A 23,336-nucleotide genomic window follows, 5' to 3' on the forward strand; every position below is an offset into this window, starting at 1 on the left:
GTCAGTAAGCATAGAGATATTTGGGAGGTAAACTGACGGAATCTGGTCACTGAGTGTGGAGAATGAGGAAGGGACAACAAAGAAAACCTTCTGGCTGAAGCCACAAGACAAGAGATGGTGGTGCGACTGAGAGAGGGAGGATTGAGAGGACCAGGTTTAGGGGACAGGCTGGGAAGGCCCGCTGTGGACATGCTAACTGAGTTGCTGTAGGCTCTCTAAGCAGTTACACGGATCTCAGCAGATCCATAGACATGGAGTGAGAAAAGGGGTGAGACAGAATCTTCGAATCATCAGCCTATACAGTATAAATTCAGAGGCATTTCAGATCCAGAGATGGGCTTTAAAGGTTAGAAAATGTGCAAGGTTGTAATAACATCTGCATCCAAGTTTGTAAGGGTTCTGCAGAAACTGTGTGCCCAGAGCTTTTATCAAGTTTTCAGAGTTCGTGAACTCACAACAGATGAAGAACCACTAACAGTGTGAGATGGGAGAAGAGACCATCCAGGGAGACCACCAGAACCCGTAGGAACTCCAACATTAAGGAAACCAGAGCCCGGCATCAGGAAGGCACAGGAAAGAACACATTTTTGAGAAGAGGGGTTGGTCATTTCCATCAGGAGTTTCATGAAAAAAAAAAAAGAACCACAAAGCTGAAGTCTAGCTCTGTTCGATTTGGCAACAAGAGTGGTGGAGAAGAACTCAGGTTATGAAATGAGTGGCAGGTGAGGAAGAAGGGACAGCCAAGTGCACAAAACTCACTCAAGCGTCTGGCTGGAAAAAAGGAGAAATAGAGTCTCCCTCCAGCCGCATCTTTGAAAACTGAATCCATCTTTTAAGGTCCTGGTGAAATCTCTCTTACCACCTTCGTTAAGCCTTCAGAGAGTCCCTGAATTCACCTCCCGCTGCTGAATTCTTCTGGAGCTTTGTCTCACACACTCCTGATCATAATATAATTTGCAGCACTGAATGCATCCTAAGTCCCTAGTAGCATATAAACTCCTGAAGCGTGGGGACAGTGCCCTCTTGGTCTTCTTCTGAATTCTTCTCCGTAGACATCCCCTCAGTGACTGAAGGATCCGACCTGAGCGGTGAGACATGCGGCCCTGCACTGTATGACCTCGGGCAAATCAATTAGTCTGCCAGAGGCCAAGTTTCATTCCCTGTGAAATGAGGAGGCTGGACTCAACCAGGGAAGGAGGAGATATGTAAAACTGGAAAAGATATTCAATATAGCTATTGTTTTGGTGATACAAATCATAGAAAGTAAAACTGGATTAAAAGTCAAAAGACACTCAGCCCTAGTTGGTTTGGCTCAGTGGATCGCGTGTGGGCCTGCGGACCGAAGGGTCCCAGGTTCGACTCTGTTCAAGGGTTTGTACCTTGGTTGCAGGCTCCTCCCTGGCCAGGCCCTGGTTGGGGCATGTGTAGGAGGCAACCAATCAATGTGTTTCTCTCACATAGATATTTCTGTCTACTCCCTCACTTCCACTCTCTCTAAATATCAATGAAAAAGCATCTTCAGGTGAGGATTAAAAAATAATAAATTATAAAAAATTTAAAAAAAGGACATTCAAACAGTACCATAGAGAGAAATGGGTTACAAAAGATTGAGAATCTTTGGACAACATGATTTATGCTTTTAGGTTTAAAGTTCTACAATTATCTGGTCATATGGTTCAAGAGGCTGTGCCAGGTATCCTGTGGTACATTTTAGACACAGAGGACAAATGCCATCTTTGTCCTCTGGAAATGAATGTCCTATTACAAACACCAAAGGATGATAAATGAAGCCCCAATTTTCTTTGTAAGCAAAGCATGTGTATACACTTTCTACTTTGTAATCTGTGGGTCATTATAAAAGTCATCTACAAAAATATTTTTTAAAATATTGCTTTTCCCGTTGTGACTATTTGTTTAAATGAAGATATAGAAAAAAAAATACTATCAACAGCACCAATTTAATTTTGTGCCACTTTCTTTGGAAATAAATGACCTATATATCCAGTGAAGGTTACTCAGAAAGCTTTGGCTGTATGTAACAGCATCACTAAGAACAAAGTAGCTTCCCAAATATTTTGCATTCTTACTAGTTCAGTATTTCCTTTTACCTTCTCTCAGCACTTCAACCATTTAAACCTGAAATTGTCCAGGAGAACGTGTAAAATCCAATACTCTTCCACAACTTCAGGGTCAATTATGACTTTAACACAGAGAAGGCGGTTCAGATAATACCTCCCTAAGTGAAATGAGGGGATCATTCCTCATCAAGCTCAACTAACAGCACTGGAATTCAAAACACAGAAGGTATCCTTTTACCAAGTGTTTCTCTTCCCAAAGTCTCTACCCAGAGTCAACTTAAGATGAAAGCACTTCTCTCCTGCCAATCAAATGGGTCATCCCTCCAACCAGAAGCGCTTTCATCTTGGCTACTGGGAGACTCTGGCCAAGGCACTGATGGGAATGTGTGATGGGCTGGAGCTGAGAGAAAACAAACCAGGTACTTAATTCTTTAATCAGGTAGTCATCTCAGGGAGGAGTTCTGCTCGTCAGAAAGTGCCCTAACCACATTTCCCAATACAGTAGTAACTTAAAACTGAATTTCAGGAGAGAAAAACAATCTACATGCCTGTGGAACATGATTATTCCTAGTCTCGATTACCACATTACCGGGCTAGAGATGCCTCCCCCTTTTAGAGAAAAGGTGAAAGAATGTGTGTGTCAAGATTCTGACACACATACTGTACTTTGCGATGCTGGTGGCCAGGCTTATGTTACAGAGAAGACGTGGAAACAGAGGAAAAGAGCCAGAGGGTAGGGATCCAGGGGACAAAGAATGCTTTTACCTTTAACCCACTTTAAAAAGTTAGCAATTAGAATTTTATAGCAATTGGCTAACTGGTGCATTAAATAATAAAGATGACAACAAAAAACAGATTGAATTCTCAGCCTTCTCCTGATGCTATTGTCCTACATTGTCACTTCATGAAAGTGAACGTCTTAACGAACATTGCACTCACCTGCCTATTTCGTGTGTACTAGCTGAACAATAATGACAACTATGCAATGCAACCAAGCAACGTGAGCGTTAAAAAGCTTGATGTTAACAGACATGTCCTGCCCTCATTAGACTACATGTCTTCCTGTCACTTTTCTCTTCAAATGTAAAATGGAATTCTGATGTTTTCCTTTTTATGTGTCATGTTCGTAAAGAAGAACATATAAATACTGTTTTCAAAAACATTTAAACTACATGAGTCAAAACAAAGCAAAATAAATAAAAAAGGGAGAAGAAAAACAATGAACAGGATAGTTAAAGCAAGGTTTAGTATTTTTCTTCCTATAAAAATAATGACCTAAAATTTTTTACATTTAGAAGAAATGTTTGGACTCTCAGCATATTGTTTTTAATTCATGGAACAATGTAGCCATGTCTGTTTGTTTTCCCTTTGGGACATTGTTTTGTTTTGTTTTTAACACACAGGGAATTACCTAGGCCAAGTATGAATTCAGAGTAAAAAGCCGGGAGAAAAAAAAACAAACAAAAACCAAAAACGCCACCGTAAGAAAAACTCATGGTAAATTCGGCATTCTTTCCAATACGTAAAAATAAAACTCAGCTCAGAAATATGATAAAAATGTCTGAAACGTGCACTCGGGAAAGAACAATTAAATGGCAGAAAAAAATTAAGATAACTCACATTTCCTCTTCTAGAAGCTCTTTTCTTTGCAACTTACAGCTTCATGTGCAGTTTGCATATAGTAGCTCTGCTAAAAAAACCACATGGAAAATTTCTGCTCCAGATAACACTGCAGGACGGGGCTTGGCAGCTACAAGTCGTAATCAGAATGCTTCGAGAGCTAATGTAACAGAGATAACGACCTCACATGCATTTCAGTGCACAGGCTCAACTGTTTTTTTATATAGCCGGCTGTGTTCAACTTCATACGCATTCAGCGATGAGAATTTTTCTCTTCGGGTAGGGAGAATTTTGCTCCTATGAGTAAAACAATTGCTTAAAATATAAAAGAGTCCCCCCCTCCCCCCAGGTAAGGCATTCTCGTGTTATATACATACAAGCCTGGAATGGTCACAAACTTCCAGTTCATGGAGTGACTTTTCCCAGTAATTCCACAGGCTTCCATTCCAACGACAATTCATATTATGGTTCCTCAGCCACTAGGTTGGCAACTGAAGAGGCTACTTATTTAATGGATGTAGAAATCAGTACAAACAGCCACTTTCCCCCAGGAGTAATCGAAAGAAGAAAAGAATGCTAACGTTAGTTGTGCTTGTAGCAGAAGGGGGGGCGGGGGGGGGGGGAGGGAACCTGGGACTTGATAAGTTTCCTTTTTTTCTAGTGGACAGAGATAAAAGGAGTCACGAAAATGTGGTGACTGCAATTCAAGTTCAAATGGCAAATTCAAATGGAGCTCTAACTTCGTGGAAATTAGCCACCGTGTTAATGCAAGGAATGTGAAAGGAGAGAAACCCCTCCATCCACAGTCAGCTGGGGGTTTAATGTGATCCAATGGGGTTATTCTCTTTCCTCCAGCACTAGCTGGCACTCCCACAGCTGGGCTAAGATGGCTTCCAAAGTCCAAAATAAGAGGCTAGCCCAAGGCGGGCGCTGGCCCTCCTGCTGGAACTCAGAAGCAAAGGAATCAAAGGCTCTTTATTCTCCCTCCCACCAGAACATGCTCCCTCTCTGTTGCAAACTAAACGCTTGCCAGAATGAATTATTTAGCTCAAAACAGACATAAAGAAATCTTAACTAACACATGTCCCTTGGAATGTTAATGAGTTCAGGTGACCAAACACGGTGCTTTGTTTGTTTCTAGTAGAGACATAAAATTCACTTGCGGTCCGGATCCCATCAGGAGCATTAGGTCACCACAGCAGAAACAGAAACTTCTGGAACCACAAGTACAGCCCTGTCCAAACTCCATGTACGAACCTGAGGGGTCCTGAAGCCGTTCTCCTCATGAGCGTATCTGATCTCAACACAAATTCTTCATTCCTCCTTGAAAATCAGACTTTGCTTATGATTTTGCCATTTCTACCAGCAGTATCTCAATTCTTCCTAGAACTGAGCCTGAAATTCATTTCTGAAGTTTCCCTGGCAGCCTCCCACCCCCTGCCCCCTCAGTCTGAACTGTTAAGCAATTATTATCTGTATCGTTTCATTTGGCGGTTAATCATATATGGCTTTATAACATGTCTTATAAAACGATTTATATGTACGTGCATTAATTACAGTTTGTCTTCAAAACAGATTAGAAACTCCTTAAGGGCAGGGAGTGGGCCTTTCCCTCCATTGTATTCCACACACGGCACAGTGCAAAAGCTCCAGAAATACTTGTTCATTTATTTATTCAGTTAACAGAGATTTGTTGAGCTTACCTGGTGCTCAGCACCCAGCACAGAAACTGCTTGCCTGGTGCTCAGTGAGCCTGCATTTCTATTAAGCAAAACACCCAGAGTCCCCAAAGAACCTCTGCTTGAGCAGCTCCTAATAGAGTTACCAAACTATTTAAAAGGAACAATAAATAATATTTATTTCCCCAAAAGGCCTATTGAGAAGCTCCTCATCTGCCTCTATCTCCCAAGGAAATGTCTGACAAGACGAATGTAAAACCTGCAAGAGTTTAACAGGCGTGCTCAAACTACGGCCCGCGGGCCACATGCGGCCCCCCGAAAACATTTATCCGGCCCGCCGGGTGTTTTTGCCGCCGCTGCCTGTCTGCCTGTCCTGCTTAGCAGCCGACTCGTCCCGGGCCCGCACTGCGCATGTGTGGAATGTCTGAGGGACAGTGAACTGGCCCCCTGTTTAAAAAGTTTGAGGACCTCTGGTTTAGAATGTAGATCTATTACCGACCCCTCCCCATTTTATAGAACAGGAAACTGAGGATTAGACCGGGCAAAAGATCACTGGGCAGTGGCAAAGTCAAGTCAAATTCTGGGTCCTGACACTCAGTCCGGGGTTTCTTACACGGTAGCACAATTTACCCAAAACTGTTGAAAATAAAGTCTACCCGTTGCCTCCTTTCTCCTGTATTAATACCTACAAGAAAATTAGAGTGCCGGCACTTAATGTTTTGAATCTATCACCTCTTAAAATTCCTCAATCTGCAAACTGTCAAGACTTCATCTATGTTCTTCATGTTGACTCCAAAACGTGGAATTTTATTTAGCCTTAAAAAGTGCTTTGTTATTGTATTTCCTTCAGATTTTTAAAGCAGACTTATAATAACAAAACACTGAAAGAACCAATTCAGCTGTCAGCCAGATTATCCTAGTCTCTTGCCATATTATGTTTTGTTCAAAGATGATCTTTTTTAAAAATTTAAAAACAAATTTTTAGAACAGCAGAACTCTAAAGCTTCCTTCCAAATGGATACAACTTCCTCACAGTAATTTTGAATCCCAAAAGACAAGCAGACTTAGGAACTCAGCCAGTTTCACAAGGAGTTTTGTACTCATCGTTAAGCCAGGGCACAATGAAAGCATGAGCTATCATTAACTATCATAAAGGCTTAATGCAATTGGTAGTTGTTGATCTTTGTTAATAGAAACAATGTTCCGGCCACAATGGAAAAGGTAAAAACAAAAACAACACATTTGGAATTTTAATGGAATGTTTACTAACATGGGGATTGCAAGAAAAAAAATTTTCTTCAACAGAATAATTTTGTCCCTCACTCACTGTAAGCAAAAGTTTCAGAATCCATTGACTGCTTCTGTTAATCGCCAAAAGGGGCAGGAGAAGCTTCCAGACATCTTGGTTGTAGCCACACTACCGAACAGAGACTTAACACTTAGCACAGGTCCCAGGTTGTCCTTGAACAAGGAGATGTTGCTACTCTGGCTGCCCATGCCCCTCTCCGTGTAAGATGTCAGGTGCCCAAACAGAGCAAGAGGCTATTTCTGTTTCTAGGCCCATTTCCAGTACTGGGGCAAGAGGAGATATGTTTTGGAAGACCAGACAAGAACCATCCTCTTAAATGACAGTGAAGAGCAGCAGAAGCCAAGCTCAGTGCAGATTATATACCGAGAACTGGCTGAGTTCTTGCTCCCAGGCTGGCTGGCAGCTAACAGGCCACCTTGTCCAGGTTCTCCTGCTGAGATTGCACACCTGCCCAATGCTGACAGCTGGGCCATGGAGGAGCCCACACGGGGTGTCCAGGCTTAAGGCAGGCCAGAGGGCAGCTCCTCCTGCAGAGAGATGGTGATAGCCAGCTGGCGTGAATCAGTCCTTTGTTTCCAGACTTACATTTTATCTCAGCTAAAATTTCAAGTTCTGACGAAAAGTCCATCATTATTTCAAGTGGCTGGTTTGTCTTTATTTATGACTTTTTTTTTTTTAAAGTACGTTTTTATTGATTTCAGTGGGAAAGGAAGAGGGAGAGAGAGAAATATCAATGATGAGAGAGAACCATGGATCAGCTGCCTCCTGCACGCCCTCTACTGGGGGTCGAGCCCACCATCCAGGCATATGCCCTGACTGGGAATCAAACTATGACCTCCTGGTTCATGGGTCCATGCTTAATCACTGAGCTATACCAGCCAGGGAATCAAACTATGACCTCCTGGTTCATGGGTCCATGCTTAATCACTGAGCTATACCAGCCAGGCAAATGGCAGATTTGCCTTTAAATAACTCTTTAAAAATCTGAGCATATCTGTTGAACGCATACTATCAAGAGTTTGTTTTCTATATCCCTTAGTGGTGGTGATCTGTATATGATTCCACTCAGGTCCTTAAAAATAAAAAAGCAGCTGTTTAATATATAATGCAGGACAAAAACAACACAGTAGCAGCAAAACTGGAAAAAAAAGCATGTAAAATTTCACCTCCATCTTAATAAACTTTGAAAAATTCAGAGAGAATAAAACACATATAAGAGATTCTTGCCCTTTTTCAAATAAAGATAGAAAAGGTTACAAAGAGACAAAAAGGCTAAGGAATCCATAAGGACTCCAGGCTTTCTCTCACTTCCTTTAATGCCACTTTCACTTAGTTTAGGAAATTCAAGAAAAGCTTCCTTATCAGTTGAACACACCAGCATGCAAAAACAATGCTGCTTGAGTGTCAACAGTGAACATAAAATGAAGTTGTAAATGGAATGCATTGGGGCCATAACTTGAGATGACTTTAGAGATAAAACTGTCACTTAACAGCCCTTTCTCGGATCATCTTAATGTTGGGACTACCCTATAAACAACAAGACAACTGTCAAAGTCCCATGGGCCAAACGTTTCCCAAAAGGATCAATACTCAAACTCCCTGAAGTCTCATTCAACAATTACAGTACCATGCATCCTAGTATCTTTTCACAGCAAACCCATTCATTAAAAACCATTATCAAACTCCAGCTGGGTAGCTCAGTTGGTTGGAGCTCAGTTTGGTTGTTCAGGACACCAAAAGGTTGCAGGTTTGATTCCAGGTCAGCGCACATACCTAGGTTGTGGGTTCAATCCCAGCAATCAATCGTGTTTCTCTCTCACATATCTCTTCCCACCCACCCCCCTCAAAATCAATAAACATATCATTGGCTGAGGAATAAAAAAAAAACACCAAAACATTATTAAGCAACTGTTTACTTGTTCGGTAGCCAACAAGGTTTCCTTCTAACCAGAAAACAAAGATTTCACACGAAAAGAAAACAAGCATAAGAAATGCATAAATGCGCGCCTATATCTGTGAGGATCAAAGCTGCTTTAGCAAAAGCAATCGAAACTGGATACCAAAGCCAAAAGATCCATAATCTGAGATTTTCAAAATATTCTGGGCAACAAACTTGACAGCTAAAATACACACATAAGCTTCATTTTAACTTGTAACACCCTAGTCACCCTCTTGGACCCCTCGATTCTGACAACCAGCCTACCCACTGTCTTCCTGGGCCACCTCCAGGTACTTCGCTAGTGTGAAGAGAAAACACTACTAGCCGCAGCCGGTTTGGCTCAGTGGATAGAGCATCAGCCTGTGGACTGAAAGGTCCCAGGTTTGATTCCGGTCAAGGGCACATGCCCCCGGGGTTCCGGGTGCAGACTCGATCCCCAGTAGGGGGCGTGCAGGAGGCAGCCGATCAATGATTCTCTGTCATCATTGATGTTTCTCTCTCCCTCTCCCTTCCTCTATGAAATCAATAAAAATGTTTTAAAAAAAGAAAAGAAAACACTAATATTACACCAGGCGAGAAAAACTCAGCCTCCCTCCAGCTGTTAGGCAGATTGCTCCCCCTGTTGAAAACACAATTTAGGGAGCCCACTGTCTCTAAAGTATTCCCAGGGTTTCAGACTACACGGAGCTTTTCCCTCCAAACATCTATTAAAAAAAACAACAACGGCACTCAGCTTGGGCACACAGTCAAGAATCACTCTGCTGGTCTGCTCTCTATACTGGTCTCATCTTCCCGTAGACTCGGAAAGCCGCGTGAGGGGTCTTGCTCCTCCAGCAATGCTCGCCTGTGCCACACTCCACCTCTTCATTGCATTCTGAGCTCATATTCACATGGACTCCTAGAAAATTATCATCTGAAAGGACCTTTAGAGATGGTCTAATCTGAATTAACCAATCAATCAGGCAGATCCAGGTTCAAATTCTGCCTCTGGCACATCCTAGTCATATAGACTGTTTTCTTATCTGTAAAACAGAAATAAAGCTCCCTCATAGAACTGTTGGAATGATCAAATGAAATAATAACTTTTAAAAATTTTGGACTTTCCTTTTTTGGGGGGGTTCCTTGAAGACAATCTTTCCGGACGATTTTCTTCCTGGTTTATATTACATTCAACTGCAAGCCCAAAAGGCAGGCTTTACTTTTACTGTGTTTCCTAGTCTGATGGTGCCTAGTCCAGTGCACAGCATCTTTTGAGAGAGCCACAGACCAACCATGTGAAAGAATGCATCAAACTTCTATTATCACTACCAATTTCAGCAAATGTATAGTTCGTTAGTTCCCCCAAGAACCCACTCACTTCGTTGTAGGTGTTTCCTAAATGTGCCTTCTCAAAACAAATACATCTCTTTATCTCTCTATTCCCTCTTCTTGTATGGGATGGGGGGGGGGGGGGGATATCCACTGCCTCTCTTACACTTTTGGAATAAAGTTAGACTCTCTACCAGGATATTAAGGCAAACTGTGACAGGTGACAGGTGAAGAGACAGAATTTAGAAGGACTCAAAATATCTGGAGAACTTTCTTAGGCTGTGTGGCATCAAGTCCTTAAATGAGAATTACGTGTCTATAACGAATCCTGGCAGAGCTAAGAAACTCACTGGCCAGTTGTCAGTGAAGCTAAGTATTGCACTTCACCCCGTTTTGTGCAAGCAAGCAGTTACTAAAAGGATTAACTTCATTCTGATACTGGGTATAGATACCCTTCAACAAGGAACACGTTCCTTTAGAAGTGTTGGCCCCTTGGTAGTAAATTTATAATTAAGGGGGCATAAATTCTGATTTTGAAATGTATTTTACTAGGGAAATTTTGCTCCATATGCCAGGGCAAAAGTGCCATTTCTTTCCTTTGCAAGGGGGTGTGGAGGGTGGAGAGCAGCGACCAAAGAAACAAGGAGGGAGGAGATCCCAGACCCCTGAAGAAGACACAGATTTCCACCAAAGTAGGTTGGTTCTTTCAAGGAATATTTTTCCTAACTGTTAAAACGGTTTAACACATAATCGGCATCTTGTACCAATTACACAAACACCATTTGAGCAACTCCAGTGGCCTGGGAAAAGACCACAGAAATCCTGACCAGCCTCAGCTGTCCCCTCCTGCGGGGCTCGACAGCGTGCCCCAGGCGCCCAAACACCAGCCGCCAGGCTCCCCCCAGCGCCTTCCTCCCGCAGCAAGCTGCCAAGGCGCTTGGGCCAAACTCCAAAGTCGCTGGATTCAAACCGCGAAAATGTGAACCCTGCTAAGCAAACGGTAGGGCGCGTAATCACTTCTCATTCTTTCTCCTTTTGCAGATTTGAGATACTTGTGTCTAATGCTAACTTCCCAGGTCCACAGCCCTCTTCCCGGAACCCACATCAGGAGAAAGCAAGAGGGTGTGCGGTCCAGAGAGCTGGTGACTTATGACACCCTCTGCGGTTTTCCTGCTGCGGGGAATGTAGTACACAGCAGCCCCACGGCGATTCCATTGCAAATGTAAAGGAAGGAGAATGCTCTTCTCCCCGGCCCTGCTAAAAGAAGTCATAAAAGTCAGCGGGCGTCTAGCTGGAAATCCCGGGCCCTCTTCTGGGCCGCTGGGGCCCGCAAAGCAAGGCGCCTGGAACCTGGACGAAGAGAGTTACCCAGCAAAGTGGAGGTCTGGGTGTGAGTGTACAGATCGGTCCCAAGGGGGCCGAGGGGAAGGAGACGGGGACTAACCAGCCCCGCGCGCGGCCAGCGGCAGCCACCGGCGAGCCGGCCGGGCAGAGGGGCCGGCGCTCAGGCTCGCGCAGCCCCTGGAGCTCTACTTACATAACGCTTCAACTTTTTCTCCGGGGGGGACTTGCGGAGCCATCCCGAGCAGACCACTTCGCCGCCGCTCATGGTGCGCGCTCCTCGGGCTCCGGCCCGGGCAGCCGAGGGGCAGGCTGGCGCGCTCCAGACACAGCCGACGCCGGCGGGCAGAGCGGCGCTGGGGACCTCGCGCTCCGGCTCTGCACCCCAGTCCGACGGGGTGGGCGGGGTGGGCTGGCTTCGCGGCGCGGCTCCGCGTCCGAGCCTCTTCTCCGCGGGTCGGCGGACGGGAACAGAAGCGGGCTGTGCCCCCCGAGGCCGACACCTCGGGGCCGAGGCCGCCGCCCGTCCAGGGCACTTCGGCCTCCCTTCAGTGAGTCCGCCTCGCCGCCAGGCGCCCGGTCCCGCCGGCCCTTAGCAGCGATCGGGCTCCGCGGGACTCTGCCCCGGCGCCGAGCCGGGGCCTCGGTCCCCCTGCGCTCCGCCCCCTAAGGAGCACCTCCCCAGAGCGTTTTCCGAAGCGGACACTACGCTGCACGCGCGCACACCGACACACGCACTCTCACACACACACACTCTCGCACGCACACAATGCCCAGCGCGGCGCCCACTCCGGCTCTCCCGCTCTCGGTTTCGGGTGCGCCTCGGGCGATCCTATTCCTCCCCCTCCCCGGGGGAGGGTGGGTCACTTCCCCGCACACCCGGGAAGCCGGGAGGAAAAGGGAAGCGCGAGGGTCCCGTGGACAGCGGGCACAGGGCAGGTCCCGGGTCCGCGGCGAAGCGCGGGGCGTCGCCGGGCGGCGGGCGCTGGGCAGGGAGCGGGTCCCGCCGAAGGGTGGGTTCGCGCTCGCGGCCGCGGAGGAGGGCGGGGAGCGGCGGAGGAACGAGGCGCTCGGCTGCTCGGCTCCGGGGATGGGTCCCACTGTCCCGCGCCCTCGCGCTCCTCCCGCGCCGCCTCCCCCACCCGGGGCGCGCGGCAGGTTCTGAGCCGCCCGGCCCCCGGCCCGATCCCTCCCTCTCCCGGCCTCTGGGTTCCCTCTTCCTCCCTTTCCTCCTCCCCTTCCCACGTTCGGGCCGGCTCCGGTGTCAGCCCAGACTTTCTCTGAAACTCCGCCCGAGCGCTCCCAGCCAAAACAACAAGGGCTGGGGAGGAGGCGCCTGGCGGAGGAGGGAGCGAGCGAGGGAGGGAGCCGGCGCCCTCGCGGCACCCTGGGATTTGTAGTTCGGGAAGCTGGAGCGGGGTCCTCGGCCGCGGGGCGGCGGCGGCGGCTGAGCCCCCCGCCGGTTCCTGGGGGGAAGGCGGCCGAGGCCGAGGCGAGCGCATCGCGGCCCGGGCTTGGGCGCTGGGTGGAGTGAGGAACGTTAGCATGTTCTGTCGGGTTTGCAGTCTTGGATCATAGGGTTTGTTCGGAGTCTGTACTGTGCATGAGATCTGAAGTTTGTGGAGTTTTCTCTACTTGACAGCCTGCAAGGCAAGCCGGCCTTGAGGGAGGCTGCCCGGGAAACCGGAGGGCAGGGACCGGGAGGGCAGGGCGCGGGGATGAGCGCCATTGATACCGGCCTGGAGGGGCGAACCCCCCGGGCTCGAGTTGGATGGTCCCCGGAGCAGCCCTGCCAGTGTGCTGGGAACGCACGGGATATGGTGGGGCCAAAGGATTTGATCCGAGTCTGTCTTTGGGACAGTTGAAAGCCTCACGCTGTCTCTTTGTTCCCAGTTTCTTCTGCTTGACTGTAGTTGTTTAAAAATCGACTCCTGAGATGTTGGACTAGAAAAGGGAAACTTACTGGATGTTCTATGTGCCTACTTGTGTGTGTTTTACAATGATGGTACCTGATCCTGGGTTTAACACGATCCTGTAACAGAAATAGCTTTTCAAACGTATTTATGAAAGACAAAGCCCTAAAAGAAAACGTAGAAGGTAATATAATAGATAAAACTGCTGTAAGTATTAGGAAATAAATGAATATTTCTGGAAACAATTATCTTAGGCATTTTCTTATTAACACGTTCATATCCAGGAGTTCCTCTGAGTTTGAAAATGTACAATTATAGCAGGAAATTAGATGCTGGGGGTGGTGTCATATAAAGGTCCCTGAGCTAACTGAGATAACATTCCGATGGTGACATAGGATAGTAAGCAAATATAAGGTCTACAATGTAGTACAGATTGTGAAAAATATGCCCTGGGGAAATAAACACAGTAAATTGAAAGAATAAAGAAGTAGGACTAGGTCAGATAGAAAAGAGGTAAGTATTCCTCCAAGAGGCATTTAGCCAGATATTTGAAAGATGTAAGGGAGGAGAAGCAGACTTGTTTTGAGGAAGAATAAAAGGCATAACCACAAGGATGACTGCAAAAGAAAGAAGAAGCAAGGGGGTTTGTTGTAAAGGCTTTTTAGAAAACAAGTGAGGGTAATTTTTATGGGAGCTGATAAACCAAAGCAATTCTTTTTAAGTAGGTGAATACCAATTTGCCACAAGTTGTCCAAATGAAAATATGTCATCAAATTTGTTTGGTTTTTTTTTTTTTTTTTTTTTTTGCTTATTATCCCATAAGTAATGTGTCAGCACACTGAATCAAAAGTATTTATAATTAGCATTAGTAAGATTAGTCCATTGTTGGGTAGTTCACTGTTGGCTTTCAAAAATTTACCACTCTCTCACTCCTGCTATAAAATTCATTTCAATGGAAAATTGTAATATATCTTATATGTTTAGCTTTTGGAAGTTCCAATATATATTTTTAATATTTCAAATAAGCGATTCAATCATCTCATTTCTATATAAGAAATCTTTATTTTTCCCATTGACTGTTGTTTTAGATTAGTATTTCTAGAGCTCTAATAAAAGTTGAGGAGAGGTTGAAAATAGATATGTTTCTATGTATGTATTTTAGAAAGGAAATTTGCATTATTTTTACATTACATGCCATTTCAGATTTTATACCTTTATACTGTAAAAAGATGCTAGTGCCCGGCTGGTGTGGCTCAGTGGTTGCCCATCAACCTATGAACTTGGAGGTCACGGTTCAATTGCAGTCAGGGCATATGTCCAGACTGCGGGCTCAATTCCCGGTGTGGGGCGTGCAGGAGGCAGCTGATCAATGATTCTCTCTCATCATTGATGTTTCTATCTCTCCCTCTCACTTCCTCTCTGAAATCAATACAAAATATGTATATATTTTTAAAAGGTATGCTGGAAAAACCTATTAAATATAAGTACCTTAAATTTCATTTATACAACAAATATTTATGGAATGTCCTAGGATGATCAAGTCCCTGAAGACCCCAGATACTGTAGGGAGGAAAAACCCGACCTGTTCTGGGACTACTCTATCCTGCAGAAAAACACCATAGAGGTGATTAACCCCTTAACTTTCACAATACAGTGAATAAGTAATGTGAAAGAAAACAGAGTCTAATTTGGCTGTATACCAGGAAGGAGAATGGACAGGTTGGGAAAGACTTCCTTTGGGAAAGATTTTATATTGAGGTCCTCAGGATGAGTAGAAGTTGGCCTGGCCAAATAGTGGAGAAGAGTATTTCAGATAGAAGAGAAACTATGCAAGTCCTCAGGCTGGAAGTGAAACCCAAAATGGGGGATGTTGAGTCCTAATGAAGTCACGGACGAAAACAGCCAGATCGAAGTTTATTGGGAGAAGCCAGTCCTGGAAAAGGTGTAGCTGGGTTTCCAGAGCAGCCCAGTGTCCAGAACTTCCTTTTCCTGTTACAGTCAATAGGAGTTCAGCATCCAAGCTAATTGAAGTCCACTATGTGTGGAGGTCCATATGGCCATAAGCCATATGAGCAGCGTTCCCATAACACAGGAAGAAACATCAGGAACCCAGTGCATGCAGGGGAGAAGGGAGAGGGCGAAAGGAAGCGCTAGCCTTTTAATTCAGGGAGTGGAGACAGCTCCTGATTGGTTATCTGCATGCTGTCTGTCTTAGCAATATCCATACATTTTAAAGTTCATGTCTCTTCCCTAACCAGTTTGGCTCAGTGGATAGAGCGTCATCCTGAAGGATCCAAGGTTCGATTCCGGTCAAGGGCAGCTGATCGATGTTCCTCTCTCATTGATGTTTCAAACTCTCTATCCCTCCCCCTTCCTCTCTGTAAAAAAATCAATAAAATATATTTTAAAATAAAATAAAGTTCATGTCTCATATGTGCACCCTTTCTTCCCTGCCTAGTTGGGGTGTCTTAGTAACTCCACCTAGTTGGGCTCTTGGGTTTTACTTTCCCTTCCCGTGATCCCTCCGCTATCTGCCTAGCTTTCTTCTGTCTCCTCAGAAGGAGCAACCAAGTACTGAATGAAGGCAACAGTGAGGCCAGTGAGAGGGTCACTGGGTGACAGGCAGAGGTTCTAGAGGCAGAATGTGCCAGGGAAAGAATGTGCAGATCCGTGGAGATAATCTCAGAGTTCAGACATTTCCTTAGCGCAAATGGCCATGTTATCTCCAGTGACTTTCAAATACTCACCCATATGACCTTAACATTTACCTCTAGCATCCCACTTTATATATCTTCTAACTTGATCTTTCAAGTTCTTCCTAAGTAATCTTTCTTCTCAACAGCTTTTGTAGCATGTTGATGCCTCCATTTTCTCATGATCCAACAGACCTCTTCTTTCTTTATTCTCCCTCTTATTCAGTTTAAATTTTATGGTCCACACTTTTACTACATGCTCCCAATTCACAAAACCCCAACTCTGAATGAACCCAACTCCATCTTCTGCATCCCTGCAGCCAAGTGATGTTGAAACAAGTTATACAAAAGGATGCGTGATCCACTAAATATTCATGTTAAATGACCTCAAATAGATCCTCTAAATATTCATGTTTAATGACCTCAAATAGATGCCTCTGCAGGGGCAGATCTTGGTTTTCTGGAGCTTATATGGTTTGGGGAGTCCTTTTAAAGAAAAAGAATATTCAATCACAAATATAAAATTAGGGTGAATATGTATTTAGAATGAGAAAATAACAAGTTACTGGAGCCTTGGCGATATCTGGACAGTCTACTTTATCTGGACAGTCTACTCTCTGCAATAACTTTCTTTTTTTAAATAACAGCTTTATTGAGATTTAATTCACATATCATAAAATTCACATTTTTCAAGTGCACAATTTCGTGGGTTTTAGTATATTTACAAAATTCTTCATCTTCAACACTAGTTAATATCAGAATATTTCATTGTCCCAAATAGAAACCCCATTTGCATTTGTAGTCACTCCCCAACTCCCCATCCCCCATGCCCCCAACAACCACTAATCTTTCTGTTTCTATGGGATTTGCCTCTTTTGATCACTTCATGTAAATGGAATCATACAGTTTGTGACCTTTTGTGATTGTTTTTTTTTTCACTTTTTGTCAAGGTTTATTCATGTTGTGGCATGTATCAGTACTTCATTTCTAGTGTTAAAGAATATTCCATTGTGTGGATATATCACATTTTGTTTATTCATCTATCAGTTGATAAACATTTGGATTGTTTTGACTTTCTGGCTATCATGAATAACTAGTGGTCTGGTGCACGAAATTCAAACCTATTAAAAGGGAATTAATTAGAGGAAATATTTTAATATTGCTATTTTCCCTTTCTCTATAATAGAAGTGTCAGAGATGAAAGAAAATTAGTAAAGTGTATATGAAAATCTTCCTCCTGTTAGAGTCTGGGGTGTGCCACAAGACCCAGAGTCCAAGTCCCCACCCACATGTGTGCACCTCGAAATCTCGCGAGACCCAGACCCAGCCGACCCCACCCCCATCAATCCCCACCAGGCAGGATACAGCCTCAGGTCCCCCGTCAAGCCCCGCTGGGCAGGGGGCGCAGCCTCAGGTCCCCCGGGGCAGGGGGCGCAGCCTCAGGTCCCCTGGCCCGGCGCTGGGGTGGGGGGCACCCCTGAGGTCCCCCGCCCCGGCCCAGAGCCACGCAGCCTCAGGTTCCTGCTGATCGCTCATTATGGCTTGTTACGGGAACCCCTTCTCTGCTGTGGAGTGAAGGTCAATTTGCATATTACATCTTTATTATATAGGATGCTTACAATAACTCTCAAACTTTCTTCAGATTTCTCAAATTTTCAAACTCTCCACCTTCCCCATCAACTGATCATCTTTCTTATAGCTTTACCAGAAAACCAACGTGCTCAAATGGAAACTCCTTTGACCTTTAGCCTTCAAACATCAAACCTGCAAACCTACATACTATCTTCCCTCCTTCTCTCCCTCCTTCCTACAGCAAATAGAGGACATTGCTTTCCTCCTATGAAAGGCCAATCACTCCACCTATGCTTTAGATTTCATCCCATTGCACCTTCTCAAGAACCTTACCCTTGCCCTGGCCAGTTTGGCTCATTGGATAGAGCAACAGCCTGTGGACTGAAGGGTCCAAGGTTTGATTCTGGTCAAGGGCATATGCCCGGGTTGCAGACTCAATCCCCAGTGGGGGGGTCTGCAAAAGGCTGCCGATCAATGATTCTCTCTCATCATTGATGTTTCTCTCCCTCTCCCTTCCTCTTTGAAATCAATAATATATATATATATATATATATATATATATATATATATATATATATATATATATATAAAGAACCTTACCCTACAAATGATCACTTATCTCTATGCCTACTCTACTCTCAATGTAATTATTTCCATCACCTTTATGTGTGTGTGTTCCAATAAAACTTTATTTATAAAAAGTGATGAGCCAGATTTGGCTAAGGGCTATAGTTTGCCAAATTTTGGTTTACACCACCATAATCTGATTGGGTATAATTCACAAATGCACCACATTTTAAAAAAATGGAAGCGAACCATTGTGATGCCTTTTAAAGTAGCTGTTGTGAGGAGGAATCTCATATGAAGTTGCTGATAACATGCAGTTGCAGATTATTTAATTCTTCCCTAATGGTAGCATTATTCTTCTAAATAAACTACCAAATAATGAAAATGAAAGTTGGGCCAAAGCCGGTTTGGCTCAGTGGATAGAGCGTCAGCCTGCGGACTGAAAGGTCCCAGGTTCGATTCCGGTCAGGAGCATGTGCCTGGGTTGCGGGCACTTCCCCAGTGGGGGATGTGCAGGAGGCAGCTGATCGATGTTTCTCTCTCATCGATGTTTCTAGCTCTCTATCTCTCTTCCTTCCTCTCTGTAAAAAAATCAATAAAATATATTTTAAAAAAGAAAATGAAAGTTGGCTGCATTGTATATGACAAAAGGATTATAGGCAACAGATTACAGTTCTTTTCAGTTTTAATTTAAAATAAATTAAATGATCCATAACATTTTAAACATATACCTCTATTGTTAAAAGTATCATTTTCAACATATGCTCATCTCTTCTGCTAAAACAAACCATGTGAAAAACTCCTGACATTTATATTCCTTTTCAGCTTTTTACTTTTCTTTCACATCCAGACCATAGTTTCTATTCCTAGTTCATCTTCCATCCCTCCTCCATCTGTCTCATTCTGGATACCATCCCAATTCCTCTCTATACTTGCCAAGGTCAGAACTCTCTGTACTTTGCCCAGGCGGTATGGCTCAGTGTTTGAGTGTGGACCCAGGAAGCAAGAGGTCACTGGGTGGGTTTGGGGCTCGATCCACAGTAGGGATCCTGCAGGAAGCAGCTGATTGATGTTTCTCTCATATCAATGTTTCTTTTTCTTTTTTAAAAAAAACATATGTTTTAATTGATTTCAGAGTGAAAGGGAGAGGGAGAGGGAGAGAGAGGAACATCAAGGATGAGAGAGAATCATTGATCTGCTGCCTCCTGCACGCCCCACACTGGGGATCAAGCCCCTCAACCTGGGCATGTGCCCTGACTGGGAATTGAACCGTGATCTCCTGGTTCATAGGTTGATGCTCAACCACTGAGCAACACCAGCCGGGCTCTCACATCGATGTTTCTCTCTCTTCCCCTCTCCCTTTCTCTCTCTGAAAAAATCAATAAAAACTTTTTTTAAAAAAACAGTCTTACTCTTGGTCTCTTAGACATTGTGGAATGCTGAATCTGAGCCTGCAGGTTTCCCGGCAGGCTCTTCTTTTACTGGCCTTAGCATTCTGAGGTCTAGCCCACCTCTCTTCTCATTCTGTACTTTCTCACATATAGTGAGATCTTGACTCTGTCTATATATAGACACTTCACTAATTTCTATCCCCAGCCTAGTTCTCTCTCCTGAGCAACTAACTTATAAATCCAATTGCCCTCTTTTTATGCCACTTGGTTCTATAGAATCAAAAAAATTAGAATCATGCTCTCCTCCCCAGCTCTCAGATCAGAGCTGTGGAGATCCCCACTCAAGTGGTCCCTTCAAGTCTTCAGCGGAATATTGCTCAGCAGAAGCAGGTGAAGAAACTACTTAAAAATGGGGAAAGAACCACTGGGAAGGATTACAAGGAAAAATCTCAGGAGAATCACACAGGGTAGAAATAGTTCTTGTTCTCCCAGCCAGAATGAAAAACATCATCATTCACAAAGCACTATAAAATACTTTTGTCTCAATAGTGTGACAAAATTAGCCCTAGACTAAATGCTGTTGTGGTCTTTCCTAAGAAAACTTAACAGCAACACCCAAAAGGATCAAGCTGTTTCCAAGTAACTTAACCATTTCCTAAACAGGAGCTCAGTATATTTATAGGGAAACAAAAATACCCAATGCCCAGCAAAATAAAATGTGCAATGTTTGACACCCAATCAGAAATTTAAAGGGAACAGGTAAATATGACCCAAAATGAGGAGAAAAATCAATTGAAGCCAGCCCAGAAATGACACAGATGAGAAAATTAGTTAACAAAATTAGAACCGTTGTTTTAACTATATATATCCCATGTTCAAAAAACTAGAGGAATGACTAGAGGAAGCAGAGATATGACAAATATTACAAAGACCTAAATGAAACTTCTAGAGATGAAAAAAACAAGGAATGACATGAAAAAATACTATATGCAATTAACAACAAATTAGGCAGTGCAGAAGAAAATATTACTGAATTTGAACATATAACAATATGAAACAGAGAACAAAAGATTGAAAATAATGAACAGAGCATCAATAAAAATATGCTCACTTTTAGTGGCCCAATATTCATGTAACTGTACCCAATAAATGGCTTACATTGCAACTTAAAAAAAAAATATTCATGTAACTGGAGTCTCCAAACGAGGGGTGGGGCATAGAAAAATATTTGAAGAGATAATAGCCAAAAGTTATCCAAATTTCTTGCAACTATAAATCTATACATTCAAGACACAACATCACTGGCATAAGATATACTGAGCTTGTAAATCACAAGACAATATCATTAAGTTGTCAGTTTTCCCTCAGTTTGATCTATAAATTCAACATAATTCCAATCAATTCTTAAGCAAGCTTTTTTTTTAAAATTGGTAAATTAATTCTAAAAGTTATATGGAAATGCATGCAAAGGACTTAAGCTAACTAAAAACAACAAAGTTAAATAACTTATATGATCTGACTTGAAGAGGTATATAAAGCCACAATAATAAAGACAGTGTAGTATTGATATCAAGATAGACAAATGGATTGATGGAACAGAATAGAGAGTCCAGAAATAGACTCACACTTACATGGTCAATTGATTTTTGACAGAGGTGCACAGGCAATTTGAAGAAGAAAGAATGGTCTTTTCAATAATTGATGCCAAAGCAATTGGATATCAAAACTCTAAAACAAGACAAAACAAAACAAAAACAAAAAAACAACTTCTATGCACACTGCAGCAGAGGCACGAATGCACTCATAGTGGATCATAGACCTGCATGTTAAACCCAATAGAAATAAAACTTCTGGAAGAAAACAGGAGAAAATCTATGTGACTCTGACTTAGGTAAAGATCTTTTAAATATGACACCCAAAGTATAACCCATGAAAGAAAGAAAAAAAAGATAAATTGGACTTTATCAAAATTAAGACTCTCTACTGTTTGAAAGGCACTGTTGGGGGTGAAAAGAGAAGCCACAAACTGGAAGGCCATATTTCCAAATAAAATTTTTGATATAGGACTTGTATCCAGGTAATATAAAGAACTATCAGAACACAATAATAGGAAAATAACCTAATTAAAATGGGCAGAAGAATTGTACAAGTGAACATTTATGATTTGTCCATATTTCTGCATTTATGTTATACTTCAATTTTTAAAAAGCTTATTTATTATAAAAAAAACAATTATATATACATTTGTCATGGTGCAGAATTTTGTGACATCTTGGCTCTGTTTCAGAATAAAGTCTCCGCCACTTTTATTTTGGGAGATTAATCCTTTTCCAGGTGGTAAAAAAATTTTCTCAGAAGTTTCTCAGAAAGCTGTTTATTATTTTTATAAGTGAAGGATGTGCCTATTTTAGCTTCAAAGACATCAGCAACCTCTTCCAGGCAGGAAATTGCTAGGGAAATGAAACTAGATTGTTCAGAATGTTAAAGCAGTTAGATTCTAATGGTGTGGTGCCTTGGTGTGCTAGCCAATTCGCCTGATCCGCTCAAGTGCTTCTTCCCTTCTCAAGCCCACCAGTGTGGATTCTTTGGTCATAGTTGCATTCTTTAATGCTATTGTCTCTGGTGATACCACTTGACATATGGGAAAACAATTGATAAGCTGTTCCAAGCCAATTGGATTCACTCTTAAAGAATTTGAGACAGAGACTCTAATTGGTTAGTGATGGGCCATGGAGCTGGGAGGTCTTAAAGTTCTCCTATAAGGAGAAATGAGGTGTCTGCTGAGGGAAAGAGAGCTGAATGTTCAGAAAATACCAGAAAGGCAGAGAGACAATACTGGTTTCAACCTCTGGAATTCTTGCCCTTGGGATCCATGAGATCCCATGCATTAAATAAAAACTTCCCTTTTTATTTTATTGTTTAAAAAATATTTTTATTGATTTTAGAGAGAAAGGGAGAGGGAGAGAGAGATAGAAACATCAATGATGAGAAAGAATCATTGATCGGCTCCCTCCTGCACGCCCCACACTGGGGATCGAGCCTGTAACGCAGGCATGTGCCCTGACCAGGAATCAAACCGTAACCTCCGGGTTCATAGATTGATGCTCAACCACTGAGCAACACTGGCCGGGTGAAACCTCCCTTTTAATTTAATGTAACCTGGGTGGTTTCTACTCTTTGCACCCAAATAATTCCTGTCTTAAAAAAAAAAAAGGCAAGTAAAAAAATCGAAGTAAAAATCTGGGTTACAGTGGAAGAAGGGAAGAATCCTATCATGTAGAATCTTAGGTTTGCAATAAAACTTTGAAGTTTTCAAACCAAACTTTTCCCCCATTTCAAAAATTTATTTTGTGAGTTAGCCACTTTATCTTTGCTTGACCATTTCAAATCTTTTTTCCCTCCTCCCTGCTTTTCTTCTTTTCTTCCCTCAACAAATTATTAGCCAGGCACTGTTCTGGATGCTTAGGATTAAGCAAACCAGACAGAAAAATCAAAGACAAAATCCTCTGCCTTCATGGAGCTTATATTCAAGTATGGAGAAACAGATAATAGAAAAGAGCATAAGTAGTTTATATAGTATGTTAGAAGGTGATAAGTCCTCTGAGCAAAAAAGAAAGTGAATAGGGTAAGGAGCATGGAGAGTAACAGTGGTGACGGGGTAGGGGAAATGCAATTTAAAACAGGGTGGGCCTCACTGAGAGCATGCCATTTGCAGAGACTTAAGGAGGTGATGGAATTTAAGGAACTGAGGAATCAGACTGAGTTGGAGGGAAAATTGTAGGAGATGATGAGGGGAAGTATAACAGGGCCAGTTCATGTGGAGCCTCGTAGGCCAATGCAAGGACTGTAGCCATTACGCTCAGTGAGCTGGGGAGCCATCGCGAGGTTCTGAGCAGAGAGACATACTGTGACTTATGTTTTACCAC

At 43.3% G+C, this 23,336-nt stretch overlaps 1 protein-coding gene across 5 annotated transcripts in view; it reads right to left on the bottom strand.

Annotated features, from left to right (window-relative positions):
- The window catches only part of GAB1 (GRB2 associated binding protein 1), a 115,784-nt gene extending 103,353 nt beyond the window's left edge, over nucleotides 1-12,431 (bottom strand). For 2 of the 5 annotated variants that reach the window (XM_059697940.1, XM_059697938.1), the window contains exon 1: nucleotides 11,471-12,424. In XM_059697940.1, the coding sequence (XP_059553923.1) occupies nucleotides 11,471-11,542 (72 nt within the window). In that variant the 5' untranslated portion in view covers nucleotides 11,543-12,424. Of the gene's footprint in view, nucleotides 1-11,470 lie in introns of all 5 variants that reach the window. The other 3 variants (XM_059697943.1, XM_059697936.1, XM_059697939.1) reach the window with 3 other exon arrangements.
- Nucleotides 12,432-23,336: the final 10,905 nt, after the last annotated feature.

The sequence above is a fragment of the Myotis daubentonii genome, chromosome 5 (genome assembly GCF_963259705.1).
Source record: "Myotis daubentonii chromosome 5, mMyoDau2.1, whole genome shotgun sequence".
NCBI lineage: Eukaryota > Metazoa > Chordata > Mammalia > Chiroptera > Vespertilionidae > Myotis > Myotis daubentonii.